Source organism: Passer montanus, unplaced genomic scaffold, assembly GCF_014805655.1.
Source record: "Passer montanus isolate IOZ18808 unplaced genomic scaffold, ASM1480565v1 scaffold75, whole genome shotgun sequence".
In the NCBI taxonomy this organism is placed as follows: domain Eukaryota; kingdom Metazoa; phylum Chordata; class Aves; order Passeriformes; family Passeridae; genus Passer; species Passer montanus.
Window position 1 is genome coordinate 103095 of NW_024372702.1, and position 25378 is coordinate 128472.

The 25378-nt window shown below is 41.5% G+C and overlaps 2 protein-coding genes across 6 annotated transcripts in view; both read right to left on the reverse strand.

Moving 5' to 3' along the window:
- SLC1A2 (solute carrier family 1 member 2) overlaps nt 1-11490 on the reverse strand; it is an 88987-nt gene extending 77497 nt beyond the window's left edge. Inside the window, exon 1 of one of the 4 annotated variants that reach the window (XM_039730957.1) lies at nt 10798-11490. In XM_039730957.1, coding sequence (XP_039586891.1) covers nt 10798-10814 — 17 coding nt within the window. In that variant the 5' untranslated portion in view covers nt 10815-11490. Of the gene's footprint in view, nt 1-6179; nt 6198-8695; nt 8715-9701; nt 9842-10797 lie in introns of those variants that run through there. The other 3 variants (XM_039730959.1, XM_039730961.1, XM_039730960.1) reach the window with 3 other exon arrangements.
- A 3577-nt stretch (nt 11491-15067) lies between these two features.
- The window catches only part of PAMR1 (peptidase domain containing associated with muscle regeneration 1), a 57186-nt gene continuing 46875 nt past the window's right edge, over nt 15068-25378 (reverse strand). For both annotated transcript variants that reach the window (XM_039731040.1, XM_039731039.1), the window contains 5 exons: nt 23204-23416; nt 21585-21651; nt 18952-19184; nt 17120-17415; nt 15068-16179 (listed from right to left, as the gene is read on the reverse strand). In XM_039731040.1, coding sequence (XP_039586974.1) covers nt 15643-16179; nt 17120-17415; nt 18952-19184; nt 21585-21651; nt 23204-23416 — 1346 coding nt within the window. In that variant the 3' untranslated portion in view covers nt 15068-15642. The remainder of the gene's footprint in view (nt 16180-17119; nt 17416-18951; nt 19185-21584; nt 21652-23203; nt 23417-25378) is intronic.

The following is a 25378-nucleotide window of genomic DNA, read 5'->3' on the forward strand; positions in this document are numbered from 1 at the left end:
ATCAAAACAAAGGGCAAACCCAGACTGAGTGATCCAGACACATGGGAAAACTTCACAAATTAAGTATTATTGATTTTTGTGGTTTTATTGTTACGGGCTACATATGCTGGCCTCACAGGGTATTTTGGGAGCAATTTTAAATTGGACAGAAATAAAGACACAGGCATTTAAGCTTTTCTAAGACTACATCTTTACTACTCCCTCAAGACATAAAAATGCATTCTATTCTCCTGACTTGGACAATACATACAGATTAACTAACCACTGATATTTTGAATTAGAAGCATTTATCTGTAGGTTAGTGAATAAAAAATGCCTACAAATTGAGTTGGTTTTGGACTCCACCTTTCTCCTTGCCATCACCACGGCTGCTACATCAAAGGGCCATAACAACTGAGACTGTCTTTCTTTCAGCAACAAAACTGCATCACACAAAGAGGTTCTGGTGATAAACACTGCCACACCTTTGCTGCAGCAGCTTGCTGCAGCTCTGTAAGAGAGTGTAATTGTCCAAAGCAGACAATTACCTGTCTTTGCACTGTAAATGTACATAACACCTACCACACAGCTGGGCTCTGATCCCCAGCCCAGGCTTTCGGACACTGTCAGCACAATGACAAAAGGCTCAAGTGGATTGATCTCCTAAAATGCAGAGGATTCCAAAACATACACAACGGCAAAACTGAAACACCTAAACTCAGCAATGTACCTCCTTTGTGGAAAAGCAGAAAGGTGCAAGTATTTAAGAGCACTTGGTAACACAATACCTCCATCTAAGCCAGGAAGCTGTTCAGACTCCAGGTCAGAATAGGATTCCTTCAGTGTGAATTTAGCTGCATATGTTCTTGGTTTATGTTTCACTAAATCCTTAACTGCAACTGATAGTAACACCATCATTATTAAATATTACTGAGGAAAAAAAAACAAGTGTCCTGGCAAAAATAATCACCATAAATACCAACCAAGGTATTGGGATTCTCCCCTTTGCACTATGATCTTGCGTCTACTGCCAGGCTGCCAAAAAATATGAGGCTTACACAACCACACTGTCCCTGTGGGTTTTATTGTTTCCTGCTGCCCAGTAAGTCTTTCCACCTATTTACTGATTTCAAGCCAAACACAATTAGGGGATCAACATTCAAAAGATACTGTAGCCTCAGTTAGTGAGAATGAAGACCCTCTAGACCTCCCTGAGAGAGGCTGCAGTGGGAGTTCAAGCTTTATTTGGTTTGCAAGGGTGCCACCGTGTGACACAAACCCGTTACCAGAAAAGGTGACAGGAATGTCCTCCTCAAGGCACTCCAGCAACTCACTTGAAGAAATGGTGACTGCTGTGAGGCCCTTCTGCCCTAAGTGCATTACCATATCTTTCAGAAGATCCTCTCCAGGTTCCCCTTGGAAAGGGTTACTGGGAACCCCCTTCAACAGACCACCAGGGAACAGATGCCTGCAAATGGGACAGGAACAAAAGCAAGAAGAAAAGAAACAGCTAATCCTGGAAGCAGCAGCAGGCTTCCTACTAAACTGCTTTGGTATTACAGTGAGACAGGTTTTGTATGTTTCTTCCCTACATAGCTGTGAAGGTTCCTCTGGCACTATTTATGTCAACAGAAATAGTATTTCCTAACAGTTTCCAGCATGGGACACTGCAAAATGCCTGTTCTAAGTTCTCCTAAAATGTCGGGTGAGTGATTCTGATCTGTTTTCCACTACCTGACCTAAATTCTGTGATATAAATAGCAACCAGGTGTTAATTAATTCCCATATGCATGCATGTATGTGGATGACGTGTTTATATACACGTGCGCTTTTCAGGACAAATCTTTCCTCAGTACCACAGCAAAAGTAGGTCTTACACAGATAAGGACCAGATGCTTAATTAATGAGAGCTTTCTGCCTCAAAGGAAGCATACTAAACCATATATACTTGAGATGCTGCCTCTGCCATTGTACGTGGCCCAGAACCCCCTGCACACTTGGCATGAATTTGCAACAGAATCCTCTACATTCTGTGTTATTGGAGACTATGGTTCACCTCCAGCCATGCTTTGTCCTGCAGCAGTCTGTGCTGCTCATGGCAAGCAGGCCAAGAAATGTTCATTAGTGACTTACACAGGCAAGTCTACCCAGACTTGAAGGCCAAGGCAGCACCTCAGCTTGTGGCTGCAGAAGGAGCTGTGCTGCCAGTATGCACATCAGCAGCTGGAAGATGATGAGAGCCTGCCAGGAACACCTGCCCACCAGGGAACACTTACCTGAGGTGTATCAATGACCAACTGAGGGTAAACTTATATTAGCATTTTAGTCCAAAGTGAGCTTCTGGAGTGAACCTCCTGAAGATGCCCACCTGCTGTGCTTCGGTTCATGTTAAGGAGCTGAATTCCATTTGGATTAAGCTCTACCAGGCATGTACTCTAGAAGCACACCTAAGTAACCAGCACAGTGTGGACTTAGCAGGTCCAGATGTCTCTGTTGGGTTGGATTATTACTCATGTATACATAGCCTAAATCCAATCTCATGAAAAATCAGTACATGGATGATTGTGCCAGCAGTACAGGGCATCACAGCCATAGCCAAGAACTAGGATATGAAGATACTATATGGAGATGGCCGTATACCGTGTATTTGTCATGCACAGAATCTCAGAACAGTTAAAGTTGGAAGGGATCTCTGAAGAGCCTCTGGTCCACTCTCACATCCCCAGCTACACATTATGTATGTGTCATCACTTCTTCAATTAAGGAAGCCATGGTCCCAGGCAGTTGGTGGTTTGTAAAACCCACAAATGCTGGCCCTAATTTTTATACTCTCAAATAATTCTGATCTTTTTTTTCCTTGCCTTAAGAAACAGGCCTTGAGACTCTGTATGGGCTGAACCTGGGATACAAAGGGTACCTGTGTCTGCCTGGCAGATCCATGCTAGTGCTCTCCTGCACTCAAGATAATTAGCTGGACTTAGAGGCTGTCATTAGCTTGGACACAATACCGGACTAATACAGTTACACCACTTTCAGGATCTAAACTGGTCCCTGGTCACGTTGCTCCTCCAGACTGGAAACATGTACCAGAAGTGTTTGTCAATCCCTATAAGAGAGCGCTGCATCAGACACACTTGTCCAAAGGAGTAGGAATGAGCAGGTTTGTTCCCTGCACCTTCCAGACAGCCTTTGTGAATGATGTGCAGGGTCAGAAGCTTAGCAGTGCACGTGACTTGCTTAGTGGTGATCTCTGTCATTGTCCCTGCAAGACAGCAAATCCCCAAGATCCAAACTTCACTCAGCTGTGGGTAAATGACAGTACAGAAAGTACAATGAACAGTTGGAAAGGCAAACACCAGGGGTTCCTGCCTCAAGGGAGATGAAGTCCACCATCTGGAAACAATATGGTATGGCTTGAGGAGGCCACCAGTCAATCAGAAGTGCAGTCATTCCCAGATGTGAAGCACAAATCTGGCAGTAGGGCTAAGTGAGACTAACTTAAATCACACAGAGATGTGAACTAGCAGGTGATGTAACCTTAGACCCATTTACCTGTTTTCCCTAGGATAAAAATGAATGCATTTACACTTTTGAAAAGTATCAGCATTCTATTACCAAACTGACCATTTTCTCTCTCACACAGATTTTACACTCGGATACATCTCTGATTATTCTTAATCTGCCAAAGAGATGATACATTAAATTTAAGCTTGCCCCAAAATACCTACTTCAGAGGTGCTGTCCATTATCCTCTTATTAGGGATGCAGTTGATAGTGAACTAGCAGAGAATGAGAAAAAGCTCAATTCATGGATGGGGGTCAAGGATTTCAACTTTGGGAGTGGCAGTAGCATCCTGCTCACTGAACATTCAGGCAGGCAGCCTCTATGCCTCAATATGTTACCAGTACTAAAAACCAACCCTGCAAAACTGCAGTTGTGAAAATCAACACTGCGAAATATACTTGCAGGGTGTGAGATTGACAGAAAAAAAAAGCTAAAAACTTTGTAGAAATTTTGGAAGCAACACCACTGAGGCAGCTGAAGTCAGAATCAGATATGCCTTTTTATGCAACCTGCAGAAAAGGAGGATGGGGGGAACTTTATTGTTCTCTACAACTCTCTAAGAAGAGATTGTTGGCACCTTGAAAAACACAAAAAAAGGACAAATATTTTCTTGGTCTACTCAAAAGATTTCCTTAATACACAATGAAATTTTTCCTTTATATTGGAGGGCCCACAATTTTAGTGTTCTTAACTGAAGATAAAACTAAGAATTTATTTTTGAAAAATAAAAATGAAATAATTTTAGTTTTTAAAATCTCACTCTATCTTCTTTTATTTAAAACACTTCAATGAATTTGATTTCTCAGACACAGCAGTGAACCTGAAATACTGCATTTTCTTGAATTCCACACTGGTCTCCTAAAGATGCCTGTAATTAGCAGGAGTATTCCTTAATTGTTTTATGCCTTGGTCATTTTTTAGTTCTTCCTTGTAAGGATCCCAAATTTGGAATTGCTTACGTACAATCAAAGATGTTGAAGATAAAAGAAAATATTATAAGCTTTGAACTTAGTCTGTTTTCTTTCCAAAGGACTGAAATGTATTGTAGTTAATTGTCTTAAAACTTCAAGCACACTGAGAGCCTTAAAATTAATACAGAAGTAGGATTAAGTATATAAAAGCACACTTATTTTTATTGCTTGTATGCCTCTGGTAATAACATTTTAGAGTAATGAGCTGGAGGCCAAAACTGTGTGAAACATTGTACTGCGTTGGCAAAAGAGGAGTTTAATTAGTGGATGGACAATTACAGAAATGATGGATTTGACAGATCCAGCCAGTGTTTTCAAGAAATCATACAATTAATTGCTCTAAATAGCAGGCATTATAACACATTCTGCTGGCGAAGGGAATTAAATCCCACAGAAAATGGAAAGGTATTACACAAGAAGGTATTGAAGATGAAGGGTCACTCGTTAGCACTGTGCCCTCACCCCACACCCCTCACATGCACAGACTGCTTTGGAATGGAGACAACTCTTTACAGAGCCAGCCCAACACTGAGGCTCTTGTTAGTGTGGGATCCATGTCCACATAGAGTCCCAGCATTCCCACTGTCACCTATACCACGAAGGAACCCACATGCCAACCACACTGCCTCTGAAAGATGATAGAGTTTTAACGTTACTCTTCTTAAACTGAAAAACTGCGACCCTTTAAACACTGCTCACAAATTTAGAGTTTTTAGCAGTCTTCATTGGGGCAGCCTGTAGATCAAGGGGAAACAGGAAAATGAAGAAAAGAAAATTAAATGTTATAATTTGCTAGCACAGCAATATAGTACTGCTTTGTATGCTGACTTCTTCGTGCATTGTATACAAACATCTACACGTATGTCCACAGAGAAGGCTGTACATACATAATACACATATACACATACATGCATTTATTTCACAGAAACCTGTGGGAATATAAGGCTTTTGAAAACTTCAGTCATTTTTTAAGATAGTACAATCTCCATATATCTAATCCAATACTATAACCTGCTATTCCTAAAAAGTTCAAAATAAATAAGCATCTGTAGATTTTACAGGAAATGTATTAATCCCTGTGTGTCTATAAAATTATCTGAATATGTATAAAAATGGAGTTGCTGTCTAGGTGATAACTTCTTTTTGAAAAGCTATCTCAAGGCCAAACTGAAGGTTGGGGCCATGAGAACTATTGTGTAATTTAAGGATCACGAGTTATCTTCTGTAAAGCCTAATTGTCTTTTACTGAAATTGATGAGAGAGATTTGCAATTGACAACAGTGAAAAGAGGTCACAGCCACAGCTGATATGACTAGTTACTAAGCTACATTCACTCCATCTGTCCCACAAAATGTCTAAGAAAGTGCATAGGGTAAAACATCTCCATCCTATCCTGGTGCTCATCAAATACCGCGTAAAAATAACAGTGAGAGCACTTCGAAGATTTCATCCTCTAAAGCATCTAAACATTCGTGCCAGAAGAATTCCTCAAGTTTCCATGTAGAGAAAATTTGTGGGTAAATTACAGAATAAGAACTCAGATGACAAGAAATGTGTGGGTGTGCTTGTTGTATATATTGTGGCAGATCCTGAGAACCCACTCACTCTCCTATGTAGGTGCCTGAACCCTACGATGAAATGCCAAGTTAGTTTTCCTGACTCACCTAGGTGTGTCATGCTGTCTCCAGGCTAGGTGCATAATACATGCTGGCAATCTCCCTTTCAGGCTTTGTCTTGACAATGTAGCAAATGGCTTATGACTCCTGCTCCAAGATCCAAAACCATCACAGCTGCATGACTAAAAAAATAATCCTTTGTAGTAAATGAATTTTTAATGTTTAAATTTGTTCAAAAAATTTTGGCAGGTTAACTTGTACTTGTATTCACAGAGCTTTATGCCAGTAAGGTATTTATTATTTGTGCCTCCTGTGCTAACTTATGTTGACTAATAACCATCCATCTACAGCTAGTATAAAACCTATGTGTGTTCCACTGCTGTGGCTAATTTTGGATAAATCAAACACATGCTCTCTGGTCTGGACCAGACTTGTGTTGTTTGGTGATCTGGTAGCACAGACAAACAGTACTCCTGACAGTGGAACTGCAGTTTCAGAGACAGTGCACCTTGCGATGAAGATAGGAGTATCTATAGACAAATGTAGAAACAACCAAGTTTGGAGAGGAGGAATGGACTTCAGATGAGTTTTTTGGGTTGTTTGTTTCCTTCTAAGTAAGATACTGATAGAGATAAATACCAAGGTGGGGATCTCTGCACCTGCCATGCAGTTTATCTGCTAGTGTGAACAGAACGGGAGCACTGCATTTGTGCCATTTCATATTACACAAACACCATTTATACTGTGTACGTAGAACTGAGAAGCACTATTTCACTAATCAAACCACAACGCCAAGCAATTACCCAGTCTTCTGTCTATTCAAACACAGTGATGTTTCATACTCTTCCACTTCACTGATTTATTTTGTTAGCAGGGTGCATACACACACACACACACACAGACATAGCAGCATTGTTAACTGTGCACCACAAATCTGAACAGATGACATCTCTGTGCTTTTCATAAACCTTGCCTGGGACCACTCTCCAGAACTGAGACCAATGGAAGTGGAAGAGCCCACATTGGTATTATCAACCTCTGCAAAACATGGTGATCACACTCAAAGTGCCCACTGGGAATGGCCGCTGGCCCACTCTGACTCCCTAACCATGCCCATGGACTGAGAGGGCTGCCCAGCCAAAGGCCGCCCTGAGGCTGACCTGCACGCAGAGGGCTGAGCTCCCGGCTCACACACCTGCCCTGCCTAAATTGCTTCTATTGATGCAGTGATAGTGTCTCCTAGTGGCTATATTCCTGAAGGAGCAGACCCTAATCCAAGCTTCACATCTGAAAATCCCGCTCTTTAGAGGCATACAAAATACAAACACATCTCTAGATTTTTAGAGTATCTAAATCAGCTCTCTGAAAGTTTGTTTGGTTTTGGTTTTGTTTTGGGATTTTTTTTTTGACAAATAAAAAACCAGCAAAACAATAGCAAGGTACATTTTTCCCTTTAGTAAGACTAAAGATAAAGATAAGAGCCATAATAAAACCATGTGAAGCAAGGACTTTGCTCAGAGGTCTGAAAGCAAGAATGGTCATCAACCGATCAGAGTGAATCTCATGTAACCTTTAGGTCCTATCCAGACCCTGTGAAAGCAAAGGAAATGCTGAAATGCTCTGCTTTGGTGAATCTCCATAGATCGATATTGAGCCCTACACCAGACACCAGAGTCTGTGGGTATGGACCCACATCCTGGGATCTTTGTACCACACTAAGCACTCGTGAAAGGCGATGCCAGCAGAGATCAGGAGGCCAGGTCCCCCAGCACCATCCCGCCTGCAGCCACAGCCAGCAGAGGACGTTTAAACAGAACATAAAAACAAGAAACCTTGAACTGTATCCATACTTGGTGCTAGCCCTTCCTCCTTGAACAGGATATTTTCAATTTTCAGCACCAGCTAAACACCAAAAATCCATCTCAGTGATGAGAACTGTTTAGGAGATTTTGTGAAAGAAAGACTAAACCTTCAATATACAGACAGCGTAAAACAAAACCCTACTAGCTGGAACTACAGTAAGGTAGACCCAGAGAGCACATGGGTCTGATTTTGCCATGTTGTTGAACGTTTCCTTTCTCATTTTCTTCCAACTGAAGTTTCCCATTGCTGACCATCCTCTTGGACCAGAAAGATTTGTGCAGCAAACTTCCATACATGGATAAGTTTAACCAAATAAAATATTGAAAGAAAAAGAAAAGAACGACTGGAAAGGCACAGGCAAGGAAATCTTTCCTACCAAATCCTATCTGCAAGTGACAACTAACTCTTAACAATGGAACATGAATTTACCCTCCTCTGTATATACATCAGGGCCTTTTGTTGTTCATTAAACATCCTGTCACACACCTGACATCCTCACTTTGAAGATTTTACATAAGCTTCCCTGTTAGAAGTCACTACAAAAATTACTGTAGTTGGAGCAATTTTAACAACACAAAATAAAACCTTTATATACTTCTGATTTCAACTGACATATCTAGCTGAACATCCCAAGAGTGACTAGATGTAAATATGGAGTGCATCCCTTTGTTCCCACCTCCAGTAGGTCCTTTTCCATGTACCTGTGTGTGCCTGAGATAGTGCCTGTTGCTGCAAGCAGAGCAATGTTTCTGCCACCATTCTCACATTGTGCCAGTGCTGGTGGAAAGCATTTCTTGAACAAGGTCCAGTCAATATTCACTTTCCCTGATGATCCTTTTGGTGCCGCAGTTTGCTGACCTTTATGCCAGAGTGAAAGCTAATCTCTACCCCCCGCTTTTCACTTGAGGGAAGAGAAAGATGAGAATTCAGTTTTAGAAGAGGTTTTCACTGGTAAACATGGATTGGCAATTGAAACGCTTCCCACTCAACTTCTTTTTCCACACCTCCTTCAGCTGTCACAGACCGCTAACTGAATCATACCAAACAATTTCAGTTTGTCTTAGTCTAGGTAAATTTCCTACAAGGTTTGAAAACAAGGCCTAAACTTTTTGTTTCTTTTCTCCCTCTGACAATTTAGCTCTGTTCCATAAGAAAAACAAAAGCATGCATCTACTGAAGCCTTTCTGGTTTCAGCACTCTGATCTTTTGTAGCCTGCCTATTCAGTCAAATTCTTTTAAAATCACCTCTCTTTCTACACACATTTAAAACTTCCTTTCATCCAAAGTTGACAGATCTCTCTAACACAGCCACCTCTTATTAAACGCCTGTACAACTGATCCCACCTTCCATCACTGGCCCAAAACAAGCACAGACCTCTACAGCCACCTCATGTGGGAATACAAACAGCAGATGACTGTACCATCCACAGGAGAGTGATAGTTGGGATAGTCCAAGGATGCAGAAGGGAAAGAGCTGCAACCCTAGGCTGGTCCTTCCACCTCTGAGCTTCTTCCTCATGGCTCTGATCATTTGTTGACAGTATTCTAGTTAAATAGAGGAAATGCTACATAGCATTAAACAGCAGCACTGCCACCAAAACAAAAATGTACAAATTCAGTGCAGAAATTCCCTGCAAAGGTAAGGCAGTAGCAAATGATAAATTAATGACTTCTCTCACAGTCCTGTGAAAAGCCAAAGAGACTCACGTATTTGTCCTCTGTTAGACTGAGGGATTGTCCTTTTCCCAAAGCAACCCAAACCAATACTTTCTAAGCTTCCATTCCTCCCGAGTCAAGTGCTTGGGGGCCGCTGCAGCAGCCAGCTTCTTCTTCTGGCCAGGTAATGGGCCACTTGTGTGCACACCCTCCCAGACATGTGTTGGGTTATTTAAATCAGCTCAGCAAGTCTTTTAGCCTGTGAGACACAAAGGCAATATAAACAGAGCTTCCTTTTGCACTCTGTCCTTAGAGAGTCCTATCTTGAGCAGATCATGCTGATACAACATGACAACATCCAGGGATAAAGGGGAGGCTCACACTAAACGCAGTCTAATACTAGGTAGTGTTATAAGAGGGCAAGCAGAGATCAATGAAATCTTTTCTTTCCTACAACCAGCAAGTCTGTAAACTGAACAAGCCCCCTGCCTCATCAGAGAGCGATGAAGCGGGCGACTCCTGCAATCCGAGCATGGGTAGGGACAAGAGTTTCCTTCCAGGGGACACTACCAGAGCTGAACTGTGTTTGCTTTTCTTTAAAGCCTCTTGTAGAACCCTTTGCCCTTCCCAGCATTTTTCTTGCTAGAACTTTAACGCATTTGGCACAGAACTGCAAAATTGCACAACTCCTCAAGAAGTTGGATTTGTTTGTTGCCTTTTGAAGGGATGGCTGAGGGGACAGGTTTTCGATTATTTTTGAAATTATTATTATTATTATTATTAACACTACTGTTATATTTAGGAAGAAGCTTCCCCCTCCCTTCTGAGTGAACCATTCACTTGTACTCTTCTTTCACAGGCAGGTGGTTTAAGCTTGATCTGCCCTCCAGGGGTTAAATAAAGAAGTGATGGGAAGGAAACCCAAGACCTTTTCAGTGGTTCATATTTGAAATTTTTTCCCTCGCTCTCTTCTATATGTGGATCGTCTGCTTCTCGTTTCTTCTCGCTCCCTAATTATTGTGTTAGGGAATGGCGAGGGGCAAGGATTAACAATGAAGCAGATGACAGGAAACTGTTACCAAAAGAACAATGCCGGGCATCTCCCCCATCCTCCCGTTCCTCCCACCCAAGAGATGGTCCCCCTCACCCTTCTGTCGATGCCATGGTTCCGAAAAAAACCCTGTCTTCTCAAGGGTCCAAGGGATTAATTTGGACAGCAGGGCGCGAAGGAGGTTGGTTCTTTGGTATAACCCTCGCTCACGTCTGGGAAGGAGCACGCAATTCCTTGTAATCCCGAGGGCTCCGCAGGGCGAGGATCCGGCAGCTCCGCTCGGCGGCTCTCCCCCACCCCGCCGTCCCAGAGCAGGCTCTCGCTGCCCCAGGGACCGGCGCTGCTGCGCCGCGGCCGCCCAGCAGTGGCCGGCGGGGCGAGGAGGCGCTGGCACCTGGGCTGCGATCCCCGGCGCCCTCCCCTCGCCGCGGGGAGCGTGTGCGTGTCTGCGCGGCTGTGTGCGAGAGCTGGGGGGCGACTTCACATCGGCGCGGCGCTGGCTGAGGCTGGATTGGGAGGTTTAGCCCTCGAGCCGTGGATTTGCAGTCAATCCCTCTCTATTTTAGGCACGGGCTGACATCACGAGCCGTTGTTACTCCTATAAATCCCCCCCAACAGCTCCTTGGCAGCAGCGGGGGGGGCGGCGAGCCCCTCGCAGGGGGAGGGCCGGGCGCCGCCGACCGCGACCTGCCCCGTTCGCCGCGGCCGCCACCGCCTCCCGGGGCAGGCTCGGCACGCCGGGGAGCCGGCCGGAGCCGCGGCAAGGCGCGATCGCACAGACACACACACACACAGACACACACGCAGCCCCGCTGGGGTGTCCGGCCGCCGCCGCACACCCGTACGTGCCCCGGCGAGCGGGCCGGCGCTCGGCCGGCAGCGGGGTCCCACAGCCCGGCCCAGGGGCTGCGCCCCCGCAGCCGCGGCACCTGCCCCGCTGCGTCGAGGCGGCAGCAGCCTCCCGGGCTTGGCCCGCACCATCGCCGCCCCGGGGAGCGCCCGCCGTCCTGCTCGTGGCTGCAGCCTCTCCCCACGCCTCGTCCGGGCCCGCCCCGCGCCCCTACCTGCGCCGCCCCGCCCCGCCACAGCGGGGGCGTCGCGTCTGGCCGCGGACCCGGACCTGGACCGGGCCCTGGACCCGGGGGTCGCCCAGGGCATTTTTGCAGCCTAGGGCAGGGAATTTCTGTCCGGTTCTGTAGCCGCACTCAGGTGCTGGGGCACAGAACGCTAGCCCAGACACTGCCACACACCTTCGCTCCCGTTTCTCTCAGCTGGGGCTCTGCCCGCCAACCTCAGTGCTGTCTCTCCATCCAAGTCTGACCAACCTGATGTCCCGTTTCACAGGGAACACACATTTCTGCACAGCTCGTTCCCTCCGCACCGAGGAGGTGGCACGGAAAGGCAGCAGCCATGCGGAAGCCCCCTGACACCGTAAGGAGCGGGGAGGCTGCAGGGATTGCACAGCTGAGCAAAGCCTGCCTGACCCTCCGCACCACTCCCACTCCCCCAGGATGCTTTTCCTGCAACCAAGCCAATTCCAGTTACTTGCCCTTAAAAAATGGCAGGATGCAGCCTATCACGCAATCCCCAGTCCTAATCAAATACACATTTTTTTTCTTGTAATCTTACCATGGACGTAGGCTTTCAACAAAAATCTTTTACAAGGGCAATTCTCTGAGAGTAACTGAGGGTGCCTGAAAAGAGCTTGTATTTCAGTATGTCCATTTCCTTTCAGTGCTATTTTTCAGCTAAGCACCCTGGCTTTTGGGAGTAATTTAATGCAACCCTGAAATATACAAAGGAAAAACATACACTGGTTGGAGGGAATAAGAATGCAGAGCGTGTTTTGCTCTCCTCTTTCCATAGCAATATCCTTATGGCCTTTCCAGAATGCATAGCTCTTTTTCCTTGGAGGGAAAATGAGCTGCTACCCATGTTGTGCTATTTCACACCCTTTCCCCAACAGATGGCACAGATCCTCACCTGTTTAGAAAGAGATGTTTGAAATAGCTCTATGTCTTAAAAATAGAGTCAAGCTATCAAAGATATTAGCAATTCCAGGTCACACGTTGCATTTTTTCAAACATTTATCCCTAGTTTTCCTCATTATTGGCATTAGATGCTAACCCCTGCATAGTTCTGCTCAGTCTGTAAACAGGAAACTACTGTGGATAAGCCTGACAGAAAGGATGGTTTGTAATTCCTGGGAATACTCGACATGGTACAGGTGCTTGGATATGTTGATATGGCTGCTCACTCATACATGTGAATACCTATGTCATACAACCAGAGAAATAAATCCTTGTGTGGGCATTTAAAGACAGACAGATTTGAATCTAGGATTCAAAAAAGATTTTAGGTCCAGAAATAGAAGCAAATGCTGCAACCTCATCCTCCTCCTGTAAAGGGCTGTGCTAAAATCTGAATCCTGGGGTTGAGAGGTGTCTGGCTATTTTCTTGCTTCTGCTTTCTTTGAAGAGCATCATGGCTGTGAAAAGAAGGGTTTGAATGGTGTTGTGCATGCACAGCTATAGCAACCTCCTGAGATTTTAATTCCATGAATTCCTACAAGTTTCTCTTCAAGAATGTACTTTTGTGTGATATACAACTAGTGAACAGCTATATTGTTGCTGTCCAAGCCCAGAAACTTTCAGCTGATTTGAAGCCAAATGGGGATGGGATTCAACACTGAGGAGCAGTTAGAGGATCAGTAAATATTAAAATATGGGTGATCTTTAGAAAAAGGAGAAGAGTGAGGTCTAAGGCTGGAATGAAACCAGACTTTTGCAGATCTGTTTGGACTGGACAAAACCTAAAGAGAGAAAAAAGCATTTAGAACCTTGTCTCTCTCAGTTGTAGCAGTAGAGAGCAATAATATTATGGAAAGAAATGCAGTCTTAGTGTTCTGTGTAGACAACCAGCTCACAGGTCTTTATAATTTCTGTTTGCCATTAAATAATACAATAATTATTTGGAGTGTAGAAACTCTCTAATGTAATCATGAAAGAGCTTTCTCATTTCATTCTTTCTAATGGCTGTTAGGAAGAAACACATGTTGACTTTCTGCAAGTTTGTGCTTCTCCAAAACTGACACCTAATTTACTCTAACCCATTCTGTCAGCAGGGGAGTACCACACATTCATTGGCATGTGTTCCTCCCGGCAGAGGAATGAAACACATCATGTTTTTCACATTTAATTCAGGATTTATTTTTTTTTTCTGTAGTTGCCATGCACTTTGTCAGCCAAGCATAATCTCCTGGCAGGAGAAGACAGACAAACAAGATAAAGAGAAGCAATATATTTTAATTGTAGCCCTTAAACTTTTTGATTTAAGCAACATCATATGGTCCTATTGCCAGCAAAAACAAGGAAAGTGCAAAAGCATACACAACAAGTATTTCTGCCAAGAAAATAAAAAATAAATCACATGGAATTATGTCCAAAACTAATTGTCCTTTTAGCAGCAGTTTTCAGATTCAAAAGTGGGTAGAAACTACTGAATGCTAAGAAACTTGTAATGAGATTTTACAGCAGTAGAGAATCAGAACTGAAATCAGGCTTGCTAACTTCAAGTTGCCATAGCCATGCAGTAGGCGGAACACAACTTCAGGACCTGAGTCCTTCTTGGTAAGAGCACTAAATCTTTTCATCAGACTCCCAGCCTTCACATCCAGCTATGGCTGTAAGCTGTTTTGGGCACTGTAATAATTTGAAGTTCTTAAAAACTCCAGAGTGTCCTATACGACTTACCAAGAAATCATTACTGATGGAAAACAGTCATTACTGTCTCTTTTCCCCAAATTTTGTACGGTTAATCCCTAGTCTTTAGCCATATTAGACTGAATAGAGAATAGAGAATGATTTAGTGAAAGAGCAGTGACTACGGACCATGAGGACACCCAGGTGTCTCCCTGGACAATATGCCCAGCAGGAGAATTTTACCATCTGATGTCAAACAGTTCAGCCTCAGCTCAAGAAAAGTGCCTGCTAAGTGTGAGACCTGGACATTATTCTGCACCCTGAAGAGCTAGAGGAGTAATTTTACCACAAATGTATGGGAACTAATGGGAACCAAAAGTTTTCCTAGGATTTTCATAGTTCTGTGAAATAACCCACTTGGAAAAAAAGTATTTAAAATATGTTTCATGTTTTCATCTGTTTCGAATACAAGGTGAAAGAGAACTCCTCTGTACATTTCATTGTAGTGGTTCATGTACAATAGTAGCAATGGGTGTATTAAGAAAAAAGAATCTTATTATTTATATATATATAAATAGTCCTTGAATTTTGTGCTGATTCTGCCTTTTAGTGTTCCTGAAGAGTCCCAAGTAGGAGTGACATGCAAAGAGACAAGGGCAGTAGAGAGTTCCAAGAGTGTGACACAGATAAAGCAAAAATGGATCTAAATAATGTCAGACATGAGTATGTAGGTTAAAAAAACAAACCATGGTTTATTTAAATGTGTAAAGTACTTGGGAGGGAAGAAGATTACATTGTACTATGGCAATACAGACAGCACATACCACAACAAGCTCATCCGTCATAATGAATTCAGGCTACTCTTTCCAAACTCTTAATCCACTCAGTCACACAGATCTTTGGGAGAAGCTCACCATCAATTTCTCCAGGGAGCTCCACACTACAGATTAATTTCAGACAGAATTTACTGTCCTGTTTCTGCATGTCAGACTCAGGAGCAGAGCATCGTCCTCCCACCAGGGGAGACAAACAAAATATGGCAAAACTTCTCATGCACTAAGACCCTCTGTCATGGGTTAAGCAAAAGTAGCCCGATGAAATATCTGATCCTAGGACAAATTACCAGGCTGCCTGCCTTAACCTTATCCCAGATGTATCTCATCACTGGGATGAGAAGCCTAAAGTAGCAGAGACTGAGAGAGATATTATACTATAAAATGCCATTTCCAGACTCAGACTTTTATTTCATGTTCTTCTCAATCCAGTCTTTGAAGGGAAGAGCTTTGGTGTAGCCACTGTAGAGTTCTAGGCTGCAAGTTTTATCATAACCCCAGCTCACTAATCCCATTAGGTGCCACCTTAGCTCAGGAGATGCTTTTCCTGGCAAAGCTATGGCAGCAATCCCACCAGTTTCAGCAGGGCAAATATTAGAAAAGGCTGTGTGGTCTTGTTTGGCACAGAACATGCTGTCAGTGATGCTGACTTGTATCCCATTATCCTCATACTGTTGCTCACACAACAGTGAATCCACCATCTGAACAACTCCCATGCGGATTGTGTCATTCTTGTATCCATGATCTTTAATGTCAGCCAATACCTTCCAGCCAGTAACCATTATCTTTAAATCCTCTGTGGATGAAGTCAAGTCATGAGAAGATGACAAGCAAATGGGTTGAACACGACTGCTGATCCTGGCTTTGTCCAAGAGTTTTATGACAGCTATATCAGAATCAAGTAATATAGGGTCATAATTGGGATGCACTATGATGGCAGAAATCTGGAGAGGAAACAGAGTAGGAAAAAGTGTAGGGTTAACAGCAATGGTAGGTCAGCAGCACTCTTTCCATACTACTAAAATACATTTTAGTTTATCTTCTTGCATACACTATGGTGTTCTTTCACTCAAATGAGAATCATGCAATACATTACATAATATTGGAGCCAAACCTTTACTGCTCATGTCCTTAATGAAATGCTATAAAAACAGATAGGATTCCTATAAGAAAATACTGTAAAAAATGTAATATATTTTCATACAGGAAAAGAATGAAAAAGATGGGATTAGAGAAAGAAACTAAAAAGGGGTCAGGAGGGAAAGAATCAAGTTAATTATTTTGGATAAATTCCATTAATTAACTCAGACACGCACCCCACACTTCTCCCCAAAAAGAGAGACACATACCCAAAATTGCTGTATTTCTCATTTTTACTTCAGCCTTTCTAGTTCTGCTTGAAAAAAGCAAATCACTCTGGTGAGCCCAAGGTGCTATTTTTGGAGCTGGAGTCAGACATAAACTTCTTTCAGTTTAGAGCTGTACGGCCTTGGGGCTGAGAAGTGAAATGTGCTCATGGCATCAAACCAGGATTTAGAGCACAAGTGTTTCCCTCATAAATTATGCTAATCAATTTTGACAGTAGCTGGCATCTCTTCTACTTTTTTACTGGCAATATCACTCAAGACATTATGGCCCATAGAACCTGAGCTATTCTCTTAATTAGAGGTGAATGTATGAGTTGGATGGCTTCGAGGAATTCAATGAACTACAGCATGTACCCTTCTTATGGCATTCCACTTGAGTCTCTACAAATGCATTTCAAAGAACAATATGCAAGAGAGTGCATTGCCCAAAGGGTCACCTTTTTCTCTCCATAGATAGACAGATGTGATCAGCATCTACCTGTACTCATCATTTGTCACTCCTGTCAGGCTTACTCACCCTCAGGTTCTGGATTGTTTTTTCATCCCTGTCATCGTCTCTGTAGAATTTGCCCAGAACCACCTTGAGCTCTGCTGTCTTGAGCACGATGGTCTTGCCCAGGTCAGTGACACAGTGGGCTGCCACCACCACGGTGCGCTCATTCACCAGGGCCCCGCTGCAGATCAGGATCCAGGCCCCTTTCCGAAGGCTGTTCTCCTTCACCCCGTTGGCTGTGCGATAGATGGCTGCTTGCCATGGCCACCTCATAGAGGTCACTGCCTTCTTAAGGGTGATGTTTTCTGCTTTTCCACAGACTGAGGAAACATGAAGCAAAAAGTAGGTAACACTTTCTCCCCAAAAGAATCTGAGCATTACTCTTGATTCCTTCTTAGAATGTGCCAAAACAACTAAACTGCAGTGATGAATATGAAGGACAGTTGTCTAATTAGTTACTGTCTCTAACCTGCAAAATTATAAGAATATTCAATATAGCTTTTTAAAACAGTATTCAAGTTTTCCATTATTATCTGAATTCCTGGGTCAAGGAATGTGGATTTAGCACTTGAGCAGGTGAATTTTCACAATAACCTTATTGAGTTGCATTATAATGAGATGACTGCAGAAAGAAATGAAAAGAACACCACTGATTCTTGTTTATCATAAAATGCCATAAAGCCATCAGTGCACTAAAATTCATCCTAGGCAGTCACAGTGTATTTAGGAATGTGGATTTAGCACTTGATCAGGTGAATTTTCACAATAACCTTATTGAGTTGCATTATAATGAGATGACTGCAGAAAGAAATGAAAAGAACACCACTGATTCTTGTTTATCATAAAATGCCATAAAGCCATCAGTGCACTAAAATTCATCCTAGGCAGTCACAGTGTATTTTTGAGGGCTCTCTTGGCACAAATCTTTGCACAGGTCAATTAATGCCTATAAGAATAGACTTGCCTTGCGACAAGAATGTTGAAGTAAATGCATCTAAATCAACAGTCATCCTGGTGAAAAGAAAAACCTCTGCCTTGTTCTAGGAATGTGTTTTCCATGCATGGACCTGGGTAAAACCCCCTATATCATGAAAGGTTTAACTTCAGTTGAAAGAGTTACATTGCATTGTTGCATTTTTTAGTCTCACTTAGGAGTCTTTTCTTCCTGGTATGTAGTGTGTGCATGTCCATAGTGAACATGATACTTTTCAAAATACATTATATGATCTCAAAGTAAAACCACAAACAAGAACAATTAAAATTTGTTTGTTGTTAAGATCTACTTTTCACAGTTTGCTTGATGTCAGTAGTGGGGTTTACCAAGTCTTGTGACGTTCTTACCCTAACTTACTTTGTGCACTACCTCCAGATTAGATTTTATCTAGACTTAGAGTTCGCAATATGAACCCTTCCTTAGCAGGGTTTAGTAAAGGAAGGAGCCTCTTTAAAATTGCAGACTCTCCCTTCTATTGCTTAAACTTTGATGTTTTTGTCAGCTGTGTGCCAAAGTATACAAAAGAAAGAAAAAACACATTTGTAGTAAATAATACAGAAAAATATGAAGTTGTAGTAGAAAGCTGTTTCAAATCAGGAGAAAGACTCACTATACCTCTTGCTCAATAAAAGAGTAGAAAAATTAATGGCTAATCAGTGCTGAAAGCCTGATCACTTTACCATCAAGTTCTACTGGTGGATAAAAAGACATATATCCTTCATGCTTTATTGCTCCTTTCTCCCAGCTGGAAGTATAGGCAGCCTACACTGCTGTGACTCCCTAAATATCTAACATGAACACACATCCTGTTCCCTCATTCACCCAAGAGATATGCACATTTTTTTTCCCCTTGGAGACTCACTTGGAATACACACAGGGGCTCTCCCACTCCATTTTCCTGTCTTCAGGCAAGTCCTCCTGCTGCTGCCCAGGCGGCGGTAGAACGGAGAAACGCACTCATACTGGAGCTGAGTGTGCAAGTGCTGGTACCCGGGGGGCAGTTCTCCAAACGGCAGTGCTGGCTTCTTGGTTGGATAGATTTGAAGCTTTTGCTTGCTGAATGCAGAAGAGTAAAGTTGATGCAAAGGGGTTTCTCTGTTTCAAGGCACAAAGCACACAATAATTATAATATTATAAAAGCAATCATTACCATAACTTTATCACCAGTTGTGTTAAGTATCATTTAAAATCACATGAAGTTTGCTTCTGAAAGAATAAGGAAAAAAACATAATTCCAGCATAGTTTAGCAATACTCCCATTTACATCCCAGCTATTTTATTTACATATATCTGCACATATATATAATTACACATATGTTTATATGTATCCTATTTGTGTCTCTTTTTTCATTTTACAGTTTCTGAATTGAAATCAATTGCCTCTGAATGTGGAAGTTTTTTCTTTTCACAATAGGACTGAGATACCATTTTTTAAATAAAGAAATTATACCTGAATTTGGCATTGTCATAATTAATTCTCAGTAGAGGGGAGATAGACACATCTTTTCTCTAGTGAATATTTTAATAGACAGTATTAGGAATTGATTCAGATTAAATGATGTTGCTAAAGTTGCTTGATTTAGCAATTAACAGAGATAATTGCCTCACCACAGAGATTTCATAATTTCATAATTGCTAAGCTTCCACTTAGAAATTGTACTGATTAACTGAAACAGGGCATATAATTAAGAAATAAATATATGCACCAGCATAGATATGGACCATAAGCTTGACTACAGTTATACTTAAATTTTTATCATTTAGAATATGTTCCTTGCTTTAATACTTAAAAGAGCCTATCTACACAAAAAAAAACCCGAAAACCCAACAAAAACAACAAAAAAAAAACACAAAAACCCCCCAAAAAACACCAAAAAACTCCCCAGAAAACAAAACAAAACACAAAAAACCCCAAACAAACCAACAAAAACAAAAAAACAACCCACAAAAAACCCCCAAAAAACCCCCCAAAAAAGCACCAAAAAACTCCCCAGAAAACAAAACAAAACAAAAAAAAAAAAAAAAAAAAAACAACAAAAAAAAAACAAAAAAACCCCCCAAAAAACCCCAAAAAACCCCCCAAAAAAAAAAACAAAAAAAAAAAAAAAAAAAAAACAACAAAAAAAAAAAAAAAAAACAAAAAAAAACCAAACCCACCCATGTTTTATGCCTGAAAAATTCAGCAGGAAATTAGTTTCCCTTGAGATTTCTGGTAGTGCCTACATCCAGAAAAGACTTTTTTTTTTTCCTCGGGATTATTTCATTTTTTATCACAGAGAGACACAGACAACTCCACATATCCAATCTGTGAGGTGATACATACATAAGAAAGTAAGTTACAAAGAACAACAGCAATGGCAAGTCTCTTGTACTTTGGAAGAAGGATGAGAGCTGCTGTGGTCATACCTAGTCTGCCAGGGTACCATTCCAAACTCTCAGGTAACTTGCAATATTGCATAATCTAGACTTTACCTCACTATTGACCTATGAAATGGAGATTCTACTCCAAGGGATTAAAAACAGTCCACAAACATGAGATGCCATCATCTCATAGCATCTTATGGGTGGGAGGGCATGTATGTTCTCTCACTGCAGCTCATACAGTGTTCATATCTGAAACATAAAAGACCTGTATTCAAAAGTTAATAGAGAAATTTAAGCAAGAAAATTAAGTAGCCATTAAATTAATTAATTTATGCCCCTAATGGCTACTAAAGCCTTATGCCAGCTTCTACAATCATCCATCACAGACGTGGAGAGTGGCAGAGTCTCTAGGCATCTGCTACTGGCTCTTGCCAGAGACAGGATATGGCTTTAGCTGCACCTTTATTCTGACCTGATATGACTGTTCTTAGGACAGTTTTTGCACTGAATTGAAAATTAAATTAGTCATGTACTTCAAAAATAACCCTGAAATGAGAAATTACTACTTGGACAAAAATGAACCTGAACATTGCAGCATATCTAATTCTGATGGGGTTTATTTCAAGAACTCATCAGATGGGTTAGCCCAGGAAGGATCTAATCTTTCATTCCTTCCTCCCCTCCTACTCTACTTCCTCGTCTCTCTCATACCCAGCCTATATAAATTGTGCTGTATTGCTTTGGTGGTGAAACTTACTGGGAGCAGGTTGCATTGCCATACCCTCTTCTCTCCTTGTGCTCCCCCTGTGCACTAAGATGGCACATGTTCATATTTTTCATCATTGGCCCCAAGGAACTGTTCTTAGACTGTTCTCAAGCTTGCAAGCAGAATTCCAGCATCATCCTGTAGTTTGTCTGTCTCTATCTGTGCATTTCTTCCTGGCTGCCTCCAGCAACTGGCAACCTGTGCTTAATCAGAGCTCCCCTCCCAGCAGCTCTCATTGCTCAATTATCAGTAGATTTGTAGGAATCACTGCTCAGGCAGGCTAAACACATGGAGTGAAAAGGAGAGGAGGGGAAAAGCAATCACATTTTTTTCTTTAAACTGTAGTTGACATATTGCATTCTCACCTTGATTGAACCTGCATTGGAAGCACTTTCTGTCTCACCAGGTCAGAGATCTTTGGCTCTCTGCAGGCTAGAAAAGATATAATGTTGCACAGTACTTTTTCACATTCACAGCTCAAGTGCTATGGTTCACACACATTTCCAGCCTTTCCTCTCTCTAGCTATAGTGGACTGGATTAAGAAAAGAGGCAGTTAAGTTACGTGCGTTTACCATCCTAAAACCTAAAGCCTTGGAAAAAAACTTCACAGTTTACAAGATCTATCCCATTTACAACAGTGGAAGCTACTGAACTAGTCTGCGTTGGCACTTTCAGGCACTGAGGAAGATTTTTTCCATCATTCAGCATGTCTGAATGCCACACTTGCACCACTATGGATGATAGTTTTGTGTCAGAGCAAACTTTTCCAGTAATGGAATTATATATAAAAATATGGAATTATATATAAAAATACTTCATTTCCATCTGTGTAGCCCCACACAGCTAATCGGCATACAGAGAAAGGCTGCAGGATATTATGGACTTTTAGAAGTCTGTTTGTGCACTTATGGATGGAATTGGAGCCTCTGATTCAAAGGAATACGTCAGAGTTACCTAAATATGTGTAAAATAACAGAAAGGAGATCTAAAATTTCTAGTTTTGCATATTCAGTTTACTTACTTTAAGATTAGGATAAAATATTCAAGTTCAATTAACTCTGCCAGGGTCTCCTTCCTGCTGCCTTGAGTGGAAGAAAAGGAATCTTGCAGGATGGATTTTATCTGTATGCCTGAGCAGTTGTTCTCTGTGTAATTTAACAATATCTAGTTCTTTGTGATTGATATATGTGTTAACCATTACGTCAGTATCACAATATGCATCAATAAAGATGCTTTCCACAGATGACTATATGCTTCAGGGAGAGATTATTTTCATCTAAAACAACAGAATAAAGCAAATTGCCCAGGGGACAGACATATTTTCTTATATTATCATCATTTCAGTTTTCAAAAAATCCATATGTCAAGAAATAGTGTTCACAAAATGAATTTAGCAGTTCCCTAGCCCAAATTCATTCATTCATTCATTCATTCATTCATTCATTCATTCACTCACTTAGGGTTTCATACACACTTAGCAGAATAGCTCCAGGTTAAGAGCATAGGATTTAAAGGTGTGATGCAGTGTTTTGATGAGTACATATCATATTGTACAGGCTCTGCCTTTTGCATTCATGACTGGTCCCATTGTTTTAAAAGGATTGTGAAAGGACAGTTATTCCCTGTGACAGCAACCGATTGTTAACGGTCTCATGAGACAATTATTTCATTCTATTTCAATTCCCTCTTGATCTTCTTTGATTTTGATCTTACGCAGGTTCAGTCCTAGAATGAGGATAATAAGGGTCTTAGAGAACATTCCTTTCCCTGTTTAAAGATGGAATCTTCTGGAATCATTGGCATCTTCTTCAAGTATAGCAGCCAGCAGAGCTGGCAAACTACAAAACTCAGTATCAGGTATCAGCCAGACAGCTTACTCTTAGCAAATATGATCATTTGTCGAGTGCAAATGATATTAAACACAATCCAGTAAAACCATAGCAGCCTGTGTGAGTAGTGGTAAAAAAGTTTGTAAAAACCAACCTTTTATGCAGATCGGTTGCTTCCCTGACCATTCTCCATTGTCTTGGCAGGTCCTTTGTTCATTGCCACTAAGAACATAGGAGTTGTTACAAAAGAAAGCAATGACTGTGCCAATTTTTGCATAGCGTCCATTCAAGAGCCCAGTGTCTTCTACTACTCTTCTGTAGCCATTGAGTGGGCCACCAGGATCTGAGCAGTTTTTTTCTTCTAGAACTAATGATAGGGGAAAAAGATAGTAACCATTTTATCAGGTTCTCTACATAATTTTCACCCATCAAATTGCTTGGCATTTCATTCAGATGTTACTAAACAATCTAGACTTTATTAAAGATGCCTTTTCAAGATCCATCTGGGATTCCTGTCTTTGCAAATGTCAAATATTAAAGAAGAAATTGTAATATATAGATGTCTGTTTATAATACACACTTCAGTATCACTGAAAACATAAGATTCTCAAATTGGTATGTCTCAAATTGTTAAAACCTTAAGCAGTAGTTGACAATCCTGAAAAAGAACCTTGACTTTCCATTATGTTAATGTCCTATTAATATTAACAAGGCTTCTTCAATAGCATAAACTATTTTCAGGAAACATGCCCTTGGCATTCTTTTCCCTTTTCTGTATTTTCAATACTTCACTGCACTTGGATAATAAAACTAGACTACTTAATTTTCCTTTTATGTTTGGTTGCATTTTGTTTTCTTAGCACTGAGAGAGAGATCTTAATAATCCAGGGAAATACAGGAATTGAAAAAGAACATATGTATGTATTTACTGACAATAAAAATTTAATATGAAATGCTTACTCATGCTATATTCTGCCTATAAAACCTCTTTTAGTTCCTCCTTCCCAGTATTTTCCACTTATTTTTAATTCTTGTTGTGGTTTTGGTTTTTCTGGGGTTTTTTTCTCAATAAACTCAGATTTTTGGCCTAAATCTGGAGGACAGTATTCACTACATGATACTAGAAGATGATTTTTCCTTTATTTTTAACTTCTCTGCTCTTTCTATTTAGCAGCTGACAAAGTATCTTTTTTTCCCCTTTGGATTTCATCTCAGTTTTCTTGTCAGGACAACACTAACATACAATTCTGTTTAATTTCTCTGCCTGGTGTCTCAGTGCATGATAACCAGTGCACATCTAGTTCAGACAGCTGGTGTTGGTGCTGCTCACAGAGGGCCCAGAGGACTGGGACATATCAATTGACCCAAAATTACCTCTTCATATCAGTGCTTCAGACTTGGCTGCCTGCTGAGCCTCAGTTCACAAAGGCACCAACATATAACAAAGTGCTCAGACATTTATTTAAATTGCTGTGAAATCAGCACAGTTACAGTGCAAAGGTATGGCCCTGTCCTGTCACAAAGTCATATTTTGTGCCACCAGACAAAGCCCAGCTCAGCAAAGCGTGTGAACACACAGCCAGTCATAACAACGCCACTTCAATGAAGAGCATGTGCTTTTAACAGTGAGTATAGCATTCAAGCCAAGTCTATATTTCAGTGTTTTCTTTACAAGCAATGAATTTTAGCAAATGCTGAAGGCTATATATATACGTAAATATTTTTCCACAAGTTATATTCAGTAAACAAGGATTTCTGAACTTCCTCTCCATTGGGAGAAAGGGAAAAGCAGAGCCCTGTCTCCTTTTCATTTGGCTCCATTTTCCTTCTGTGTACCTCACAGGCTCTCTCAGTTGTGAACCATAAGTGACTGATAACTTGATAGCAGCTAAAGACTACAGAGAATCCCCCACAGAATAATGCTTTATTTGCAAGTTGCTTTCTGCACTGATGGCTGGCCTGGAGGCATCATCTGATCACCACAGTGCATGCTTCCAAATGTACCAAAAGCTTCACCTTAAGTCACTTAAGGCCTTCTCTTATTTCAGTACTTTGACAGTAATTGTCTTCTTCCTTAGGCTCAGGGTTATGACCTTTTTGATTTATTAAAAACAAAGAGAAAACATCTGGGAAGGAGAGACCTAGCACTTCAGTGACTGCCAAGTCTAGAGACAGCTCTTTCTATAGATCTTTAGCCAGGGCCATCGTGCAGCAGGGACTTGGCATGATCTTGACATTACATTTACTGCAAGTGGAGACTTCTCTCTAGACAGAAGAATACCTATTGCTTGCTCTTTCATATTAACTCATATAAAGCTGTTCTACAACA